The sequence below is a fragment of the Piliocolobus tephrosceles genome, chromosome 1 (genome assembly GCF_002776525.5).
Source record: "Piliocolobus tephrosceles isolate RC106 chromosome 1, ASM277652v3, whole genome shotgun sequence".
NCBI classification, from domain to species: Eukaryota; Metazoa; Chordata; class Mammalia; order Primates; family Cercopithecidae; genus Piliocolobus; species Piliocolobus tephrosceles.
In genome coordinates this window covers 205865777-205876135 of record NC_045434.1, presented here as the reverse complement: position 1 = coordinate 205876135, position 10359 = coordinate 205865777, and the positions used below count along the sequence as shown (strand labels likewise).

The window sequence follows — 10359 nt, the reverse complement described above, 5'->3', positions numbered from 1 at the left end:
CCCGGGTTCACGCCATTCTCCTGCCTCAGCCTCCCAAGTAGCTGGGACTACAGGCGCCCACCACCATGCCCAGCTAATTTTTTTGTATTTTTAGTAGAGACGGGGTTTCACCGTGTTATCCAGAATGGTCTTGATCTCCTGACCTTGTGATCCACCCACCTTGGCCTCCCAAAGTGCTGGGATTACAGGCGTGAGCCACTGCGCCTGGCCACATGTTTTCTTTTTAGGGAGTCTTGCTCTGTCTCCCAGGCTGGAGTTCTGTGACACAATCTTGGCTCACTGCAACCTCTGCCTCCCAGGTTCAAGCAGTTCTCCTGCCTCAGCCTCCCGAGTAGCTGGGATTACAGGCACGCACCACCACACCCGGCTAATTTTTACACTTTTAGTAGAAACACGGTTTCAGCGTGTTGGCCAGGCTGATCTTGAACTCCTGACCTCAGGTGGTCTCCCAGTCTTGGCATTCCCAGAGTGCTGGCCTCTGTGCCCAGCCGGAACACATCTTCTTCTAAGGTTAGACTCTAAAGCAGTGTTGTCTAACAGAAGGTACGATGTGAGCCACATGGGTAATTTTTTTTTTTTTTTTTTTTTTTTGAGACAGTCTCTCTCTGTCCCCCATGCTCGAGTACAGTGGTGCAATCTTGGCTCACTGCAACCTCTGCCTTCTGGGTTCTAGTGATTCTCCTACCTCAGCCTCCTGAGTAGCTGGAATTACAGGCGCCCGCCAACATGTCTGGCTAATTTTTGTATTTTTAGTAGAGACGAGGTTTCACCACTTTTCTCAGGTTGGTCTCGAACTCCTAACCTCAGGTAATTCACCCACCTCAGCCTCCCAAAGACACATAGGTAATTTTATATTTTCTTGTTTTCCTCTCCTTCCTTCTCTTCTCTTCTCTTCTCTTTTTTCTTTCAAGAAAGTGTTCCTCTCTGTCAGGTACCTGGAGTGCAGTGGCACAGTCATAGCCCACTGCTGCCTCAAACTCTTGGGCTTAAGCAGTCCTCCCACTTTAGCAGCCTCCCAAGTAGCTGGGACTACAGGTATGTGCCACCATGCTCAGCTAATTTTTTATTTTTTGTGGAGCTGAGGTCTTACTTTCCTGTCTAGGCTGGTCTTGAACTCCTGGTTTCAAGCAGTTGTCCTCTTTCAGCCTCCCAAAGTGTTGGGATTATAGGCGTGAGCCACCGCCCCAGCCTTAATTTTATATTTTCCAGAAGCAACATTTTTAAAGTACAAAGAAACAGATGAAAATAACTTTTTTTAAAAATTTTTTTTCCTTTTTCGTTTTGAGACAGAGTCTTGCTCTGTCATCCAGGCTGGAGTGCAGTGGCACGATTTCGGCTCACTGTGACCTCCACCTCCTGGGTTCAAGCGATTCTCCTGCCTCAGTCTCCCAAGTAGCTGGGATTACAGGTACCCGCCACCACGCCCAGCTAATTTTTGTATTTTTAGCTGGGCGTAGTGGCTCACGCCTGTAATCCCAGCACTTTGAGAGGCCGAGGCGGGTGGATCATGAGGTCAGGTGTTCAAGACCAGACTGGCCAAAATGATGAAACCCCATCTCTACTAAATATACAAAAATTAGCCAGGCGTGGTGGTGGGCACCTGTAATCCCAGCTACTTGGGAGGCTGAGGCAGGAGAATCGCTTAAACCTGGGAGGCAGACGTTGCAGTGAGCCAATACTGTGTCAGTGCACTCTAGCCTGGGTGACAGAGTGAGACTGTCTCAAAAAAAAATTTTTTTTTTTTTGTATTTTTAGTAGAGACGGGGTTTCACCATGTTGGCCAGGCTGGTCTGGAACTCCTGACCTTGTGATCCACCTGCTTGGGCTTCCCAAAGTGCTGGGATTACAGACTGGCCAATTAACCACTGGGCCGATCACACCACTGCACTCCAGTCTGTGTGACAGATAAGGCCTGGTCTCAAAAAAAAAGGAAAAAAATGACTAGTGATGTGGGAGACATTTTTATCTGATCGTTTTAGATCAGATTTTGCTGTCGTAGATTGTTTCTACCTGTGAATTCTTGGGCTGTATTCCCACATGAAATTGGGGCCTACACCCAAGGAGTCAGAATCCCATCCATATTTGTGGTATGGGAAACAAGACCCCTTGCTGGGGAGACTGGCCTGCCAGGAGACCCAGTAGCCAGGGGACCTGGGCGCCAGTGTCCCTCCCAAGGCCTGAAGACATGAGGCCAGCATGGGCCCTAGCCTGCTGCATGGGAGTTCAGGACCGGTCCCGCCTGCTATCCCTTCTTTCTTCTCTTTGCTTTTTCTAGAATGGTGGCTTTGTGTTACTCAGGGTCTGTGGGGCCGTGATTCTGGGAGAAATCCTTTTGTGCTCTCCAGGTTCCCGTCTCTTCTTCAGATCTCCCCGGGTCCACTTGTAGACTTGTGCACCCCGATTCAGGATGAGATCAGAGGACCCTGTGGGGCAGTGATTCATAGGGAGCTCAAGGCCAGTTGTTATTCCTTGAATTTAAGAGGAACGTTGGAAATGTCATCTTCTGAAATGGAAACTAACAGGGAAAGGCAAATCATTTGGAAAAAGTTACTTAAATGGTAACCTTGTTGCCAATAAAATAGTATTTTCTAATTCAAAGTCCAAAGCAAAGGTCCCTCTTAGATTCCTGTTCAATTACAAGGTTGCTCTATGGACTTAAGTAGAGAATGTTGGCCAGGCGCTGTGGCACACGCCCCTTGGGCAGGTCGAGGCGGGTGGATCACCTGAGGTCAGGAGTTCGGGTTTATTTCTAGGGAGTCGTGTTGGTGACACTGGAGACCAGAGGATTCCAGTTCTCAGAGAGAGGGGTGCTGTGATGGAGCAGGACACTACACTCTTGGCTTGAATACTGAGGCACAGAGTGGGGAGGCCTGCTGGCCTTGGGGAGTGGGTAGCAGCAGATCAGACAGTGAGACACCCCCTCTGACCCTTGCAGTGTAACAGGTGTGGGTTTGTTCACTTTGTCGCCTATGAGCTTGGCTAGTTTGAATCAGTCCCCCAGAGCATCATCACCCCAGGCTTTTTTGTAAGCGTTCATTTCTGAGAAAGTACAACTGTAATGGTGCTTATACTTGCTTTGCTTTACACTAAAACCCAGAATAGCCTATTTATTTTTCTCTTCTGCCTTTCTTCCTCCCCTCCCCTTCTCACCTTTCTTTTTTCCTTTGTCATTGACCTCTTAACTACAGGAGTAAACCTGCCATTGTAATCTGCCTCACTTTGCAGACACATCTCTATCTTTTGTCTCCTTTGTTCCTTTTGTAGCTTGTGACAGAAACAAATTGGGTTGTTTGAGGTGACCCCTTCCCTGCTCTCCTCCTGGGGAATGATCTCATCCCCATTGTACTCCTAGGTCCCATACCCCAGCTTTTTAGCCAGAGGCTCACACAAGCACATTCATAGCAAGGTTAATGGCATCAGTAGCCAGAGAAGCTGAGCTTCCTCCTCTGGTGAGTTAAATTTGCAAATGTTGACATCTGATCCCATTCACCTTGTGGTTGTGGCTTCTCCTTTACCTCCCATAAAGGACCAGCCCTGTCAAGAACCACCTTCCTCCCCACTGTGCTTCTTCCTGATTTCCTGCCTCCACTCTTTCCTTCTGGCTTTGCTTGTTCTCTGAGACCGAGAAGCCTGTGTCTCATTTCCGTAGATGTGTAGCCCCATAGGACAAGTGATACCAAGGTTTGGCAACAGTAGATCTTTTGCTTAGGATTTGGACCCAGAACACAGAAACCTTCAGTGGGCTGCTTGGTGCTACTTGGCTGAAGAGCCTTTCCAGGAGGAGGAGTCGTAGGAGATCAGACTTTCCTGGCCACCGCCCTGTGGTATGCTTGTGCCCTAGCACTTGCCTTGTGCTCACTCACAGCGGTCACAGAGCTTATGGTTTTCTTTCACTAGCGATGGAGGTCAGGCCTCTAACACAGGAGCCTAGATCTTGGGCAGGACTCTGCATCCTTGTCAAAAGAGAGGGTTCCCTTAGGTAATACGATTCCTTATTTCAGGCCTGCATCTAGATGCTTCCCCAAACAAGTTCTGAGGCCTGTTTAATTCAGTTGGGCTATTGCATCTCTGGGGGAGATGCGCATTTTCCTTGTGATGCACCCTGTAGGAAAGTTTTGACTTGGTCCAGCTTTTCAAAGCATGAGTCTGAGAGCAGATTGATTGCAAGACCTTGTCTGAGAAGAGAATGGACTGACTCATGATACCTGGACAGACTCCAGAGGGAGATGTGATGCCCTCTCCAGTGACTGGCAGAGCACTCCTTTTCCCGCTTGGGCGGCTCTGAGCATGCTGGCGTCCAGCTGGTTATCTAAAGGTGACCAGGATCCACTTTCCACCAAAGCTGCTTGGGTTTCCATCCCATTCTGTAATCTTATGGAAGAATCCCTCTCCAGCTCTGATAAAGCCCTTCTGCCTTTCACAGTGGAGCTGGATGCGAGTTGTAGTTCTTGGCATGCCAGGGAGCAGTGTGGAATTGGGGGAGATGATCAATATCTAATGGTTTATAGCAGCATTTCCAGTGGATTTGAGCAGTTGTCGGGGGAGGGTGGTATGTCAGCATGGGGGCCTCAAAAGGTGAATTCTAGGGCTGTATCTGTGGTTTACTACCTTGTTACGTTGGGTAAGTTCCCAAACCCTCATCTGACAGAAGGAAAAAAGCTACTTTGTCTACCAAACAGGGCTGGTGTGAGCAGAAAGTGAATGTCTGAGGAAGAATGTTGACAGCTATAATACATTATATTGATACAAGACATCATTTTAAAAGCCGTTAGTATTATATTACATGCCAAGTATGTTAGTCGTGTTCTAGTTTGGGGACAGAGGCGCATTTACTCAGACATGGCCTACGATGTCCCCTTGAAGGGCTTTTTTTCCACCCAGTCTCCTTGTGCTGGAACTGGGCAGATGGTCCATCTTCCTTAAACCCTAGAGGAAGAAGGAAGCAGTTTGCTTTCCTCAGAGGAAACCTGCATGGGACTTCTCAAATTCAGCTCTAATGTATGAGGCCCATTTCTCTGCCTTATTTGGCTCTCGCAGCAATATGAAAGTGAAAGTTCACATAGTGAAGTTGGAAAATTCAGTGCATTGCCATAAAAATATTGATTTGGTTTCTTCTGAGCTAGGTCTGGCCCTGTCTGCCAAGGCTTGTTGGCCGTCATTAGGCAGGGCAAATGCTCTTTGGTGCCCTGCAGCCCCTTCACTTCCCCACGTAGGCTCCCTGCGAGTGGAGTTTGGCTGCTTGCCTGGTCTGTGAAGGCATTTGCTCTCAACCCTCAAAGGCATCTAAATTCTGCAGCTGTCAAGGCTCTGTTTATGTTGGAGAAACTCGAATAGGCAGTTTTGTATTTACAGTGGAGCAAAATGATACAGTATGAAACTTTAAAGCAAGAAGTTATTTGTGAGAAGCCCTTAAAAGATAATAGGCAATAGACTAATATGAGATGTAGTACTTACTCAAGTAATAATAACACTGGTATTAATAAAATTAATATAATCCCATCAATACAGTTACTTTCAGGACAGAGTACATAGTGGACATAGATTCCATGTGAGTGTCTGTGTTTGTCAGTTCACAGAAAACATCCAGGTTATTCTCTTATTATTGGTGTACCTTTTCCATTCAGTCATTCCGCATTCTTTGGCACCAACTATGTTCCAAGCTGGAGTGAGAGGTTTCCATTTTAGTGCCTTTCTGGCCCCTCCAGAGACTTGATGGTGCCTCAGAATATAATAAGTTATAAATATATATATATATTTTATTTTTTCAGACAGAGTCTTGCTCTGTTGCCCAGGCAGGAGTGCAGTGGCATAATCTCGGCTCACTGCAGCCTCCATCTCCCAGGTTCAAGAGATTGTCCTGTCTCAACCTCCTGAGTAGCTGGGATACCACACCCGGCTAATTTTTGTACTTTTAGTAGAGACGGGGGTTTTACCTTGTTGACCACGCTGGTCTTGAACTCCTGACCTCAAGTGATTCACCTACCTCGGCCTCCCAAAGTCAAAGTACTGGGATTATAGGTGTGAGCTACCATGCCCAGCCAAATATGTTTTAAACACAAGTTAGTACCAGTCAGAATAGGTGTCAGTGTTAGACTGGATTTAAATCTAGCTTATGGTTGATCTAGTTCATATTTACAAGAGATACAAATAAGGACATGGAAAGGTGAGAAGAAATACGTTCTAGGAAATACTGACCAAAAGAAAGCTGGTCGACTTTATTAGTATTAAACAATACATTATAAGGCAAAAAAGATCACATCATAATGATAAACTGTTTAACTTACTGGAAAGAGTAAGTCTTTTTTGTTGTTGTTGTTGTTTGTTTTTTGAGATGGACTGTTGCCCTGTCGCCCAGACTGGAGTGCAGTGGCATGATCTCAACTCACTGCAGCCTCCCTAGTAGCTGGGATTACATGTGCGTGCCACTGTGCCTGGATAATTGTTAAATTTTTTTTTTTTTTTTTTTTTTGAGACAGAGTCTCGCTCTGTCACCCAGGCTGGAGTGCAGTGGCACGATCTCCGCTCACTGCAAACTCCACTGCCTCCCAGGTTCATGCCATTCTCCTGCCTCAGCCTCACGAGAAGCTGGGACTACAGGTGCCCACCACCACGCCTGGCTAATTTTTGTTTGTATTTTTAGTAGAGACGGGGTTTCACCGTGTTTGCCAGGATGGTCTCGATCTCCTGACCTCGTGATCCGCCCGCCTCGGCCTCCCAAAGAGCTGGGATTACAGGCGTGAGCACTGCACCTGGCCAATTGTTGAATTTTTAAATATAAATGGGTTTTCATCCTGTTGGCCAAACTGGTCTCAAACTCCTGACCCCAAGTGATCCGCCTACCTCAGCCTCCCAAAGTGTTGGGATTACAGGCATAAGCCACTGTCACTGTGCCTGGCCAATAATTCTTAATTCTTTACCTGGTCAGTAGATCAAATGAATCAGTAAAAATTTACAAGATTAGAACAATATAGCTAACCAGCTTGAAGTGTACCCATCAACTGGAGGATAGTTATTTTCAGGACATACAGAGCACTCATGAAAATGGCCTCCACCCTGAGCCATGGAGCAGATCTCACCACATTTCTTTTCTTTTCTTTTTCTTTTTCTTTTTTTGAGATGGAGTCCCTCTCTGTCGCCGGAGTGCAGTGGCACAAACTTGGCTCACTGCAAGCTCCGCCTCCCGGGTTCACACCATTCTCCTGCCTCAGCCTTCTGAGTAGCTGGGACTACAGGCGCCCACCACCACGCCTGGCTAATTTTTTCTATTTTTTGGTAGAGAAGAGGTTTCACCATGTTAGCCAGGATGGTCTCGATCTCCTGACCTCGTGATCTGCCTACCTCGGCCTCCCAAAGTGCTGGGATTACAGGCGTGAGCCACCGCGCCTGGCCGGATCTCACCAAATTTTAAAACCTCCTCACTACGGCTATGGTTCTTCACATTTTACAAGTGATGGACTCCTTTGAAAACCCCATTCTAATAAATTAAGGTTGCCCAAACTCAGCTGTTGACTTTTGGGGTTAAATAGTTCTTTGTGTGGGGCTGTGCTGTATACTGTAGGACATTTAGCATCTCCCCTGATAGTGACATCCAGTGTCCCCTGAGGGACAGAATCTTACCTGGTTGAGAACCACCGTTAGAGATCTTCTCTCCAGAAAAACACAGAATTTTGCATACAGTTTCTTCCATCTCCGTTAGAGCTAGTTGACCTTGTCCTCACTGAGGATGGCTGAGGGAGTGGGACTTTTTCTAAGAAAGGCCGTAGGGCAGCCAAGCAGCCTGGGGGTTTGGTCTTTGTTCTGTGCAAGGCCTCTCCCCACACCCCTGTCCAGGAGATAGATGCTCACACGCGTGTGTGGAGGTGCCATAGGCATGCTGGTGCTGATGGGCTGAGGGCTCAGACTGCCATAAGCCCGACGTCCCGCTCAGGGCTTGAAGAGACGAGGCCAGGGCGTGTTGGAAGGCAGTCCTGCCTGCTCCTCCTTCTCAGCCTCTTTCTTCTCTCCGCTTTTCTCTAAAATGGTGGCGTTGTTTTAATCAAGACCTGTCAGACTCTGGTTCTGAGAGAAATCCTTGCTGCACTCTCAGGTGTTCTGTCTCTTCCTCAGGTTTCCCATGTTCACTTGTAGACCAGGGACCTCCAGGGCCACAAACATAAGGCATAGGTTTTACTCTAAGCCTTTCGGTAGGTGTCAATCACAGAGAGTTCAAGTCCATAACAGTAAAAAATAGATTATTAAAATATTAGATAGATGTGACCATAAAGGAATGTAAAAGGGAGAGTTTATTCTGAGGACCAGGTGATGCACCATGCTGGTGGGATCAGAGGAGACTTTACAAAGGAGAGGTAGACATCCAGGCTGGGTTGTGCAGGATCAATGGCAGTTTGCAAGGGGAGAGGGCATGGCCGGCAGGTGGAACAGCATCCTGGGTTCTGGGGACTAGTGATAGCAAACACAGAGACAGAAGGTAAAAGAAGGTATGGGTGAGGCTTGCTCAGAAGCTTTGACTAGGTCTGCAAGCAGTTGAAGTGACATGATCAGATTTATGGTTTTTTGTTTGTTTGTTTTTGTTTTTGGCCAACTCTTTATTTCATAAAATAGAGTAAGTGTTTCTAAATTTAGTTTCAGAAGGTGATTTGAATGGCTCTGTGAAAGACAGATTACAGGTCAGAAAACTAGTTGGAGGCTATGCAAAGAACCCAGCTGAACAATGAGGTTTAGAACTGTCATGCGGCCGTGGGGCTGGAAGGGAGATGGACCTGCAGAGGGTACCAGGTCCCCGAACCCCAGAATCCAGTGCACATTTATTATGTCGAAGGACACAGTCATGTCCCTGCCTAAAGAAAGCACACTGCCCTTAGCTCCAAAAATAAAGACTACGTTTTTTATTTGAGAGAGATTTTTTTCCTCTTTTTATATACATTTTTTTCCTCTAGGAAATAGACAGACGGTTGGAAAAAAAACTGAAGATCACACAGAAAGAGAGGTAAGGCTGCTGTCTGGTCTGAGGGCTCGAGCTCTCTGTGGTTTGAGAGCTGGGCAGTCAGTGGTGTTCTCCAACTGGCCATTAGGTTTAGCAGGTCCTAGCAGGTCAGGCTCTGGGGCAGCAAACCCTTCCCTCCAAGTTGGAGACCAGGATGTGGTGGCTTGAGGCTTTAGGGGTGAGGCTGGGGTGTTGCACCTGCCTCCGACCTTTGTGGGCTCCCTACGTGAGGTCGTCTGATGGGATGTGAGGAAGTGACAAGTTGGAAGACTTGAGTTTTAGGCCTGGCTGTGCCCCAGTTGCTCTGAGGTCTGGGGGAAGTCATTTCCCTGCTCTGGACATCGGTTTCTTTCTCTGTGGCATGAGTAGTGTGGGCAGATGATTTCTCTGGGTCCCCAGTGACTTGGTGGTTTAGGGTATTATGAGGGTATCCTGGAAGAAAACATTCTAGGAAATTCTTGAAAAACCCTTTAAAAACAGCTTTGTTCTCCACCTAGACGACGGAGGACGGTGTTTCCAGAGTAGGTGAAAGTTGACTTCAGCTTTCTGTTTTGGGCTTAGGGAACCTGTTGGTTTTCCATAAGTACAAGGGACAGAAGGGAGGATAGGACCTCTCTGGATTTGCTTACTGGCCAGCACAGTCATTCCCCAGGAAACTCTGGGGTGCTCTGCCTGCCTGCCAGTTTTCCTGGCTCCCTGCCTCTTTGATCAGATTGCTGGCTCCTTGTCTGTCTGCTTATCTCAGCAACCACACTAACCCTGGGTTACAGTCCCCGTTCCATACCATTTGTGTCCTACCTGGGACTTGTTTCCATTCACCCTGACTCAGTTCCTCCAATCCCGACTCCTGACAGTGAAGGCTCTGAAAGCAGGCCTGTTTGGTTCTGAAGAGAAGCTGGTTGACTGCTCTTGGGAGGATCCTGGTGGCTGTTGTTGGGTGGTCATTCCTGCCTGGGTTTCTGTCTCCTCCTGTGGCTTTTGTTTCTTTCCCTTCCTGTGTTGTCCCTCTTTGTTTTTTGTCATTCCACCTCTCCTTGTGGACACGTCGCCTTGATGTATGTGTCCACCAGCCTTGGACAATGCTTTTCTTTTGAGCATTGCCAAGCACTGTTTCTAGGAGCATCCTTCACTCCAGCCCCGCCGCTGTCCAAAAGACCAGAAAGCCCTGGCAAGGGAGGTTTCTCTGTTCAGAAGCTCTTTTGAAGAGGATTCAGTTGTCTGGTGTAGCTTGTCTTTGGGAGGCACAGGCCACTTTCACTAGAAGGTGGCTTGGTAAATCTTGATGCCAGGCAGGGATGGCACAGTGGGCTCCTTTGTAGTGTTTGGTTTGAGCATGTGATGGAAGATTTGGCTGAGAGTGAACACTGCTGACCCCC

At 47.5% G+C, this 10359-nt stretch overlaps 1 protein-coding gene across 7 annotated transcripts in view; it reads left to right on the top strand.

Annotated features, from left to right (window-relative positions):
• Positions 1-10359, top strand: part of SZRD1 (SUZ RNA binding domain containing 1) — a 33591-nt gene that overhangs the window by 17931 nt on the left and 5301 nt on the right. For 4 of the 7 annotated variants that reach the window (XM_023193512.1, XM_023193510.1, XM_023193513.2 and 1 more), the window contains exon 2: positions 8937-8986. The exons of the other annotated variants lie outside the window; for them this stretch is intronic. In XM_023193512.1, coding sequence (XP_023049280.1) covers positions 8937-8986 — 50 coding nt within the window. The remainder of the gene's footprint in view (positions 1-8936; positions 8987-10359) is intronic. 7 annotated transcript variants of the gene reach the window in all.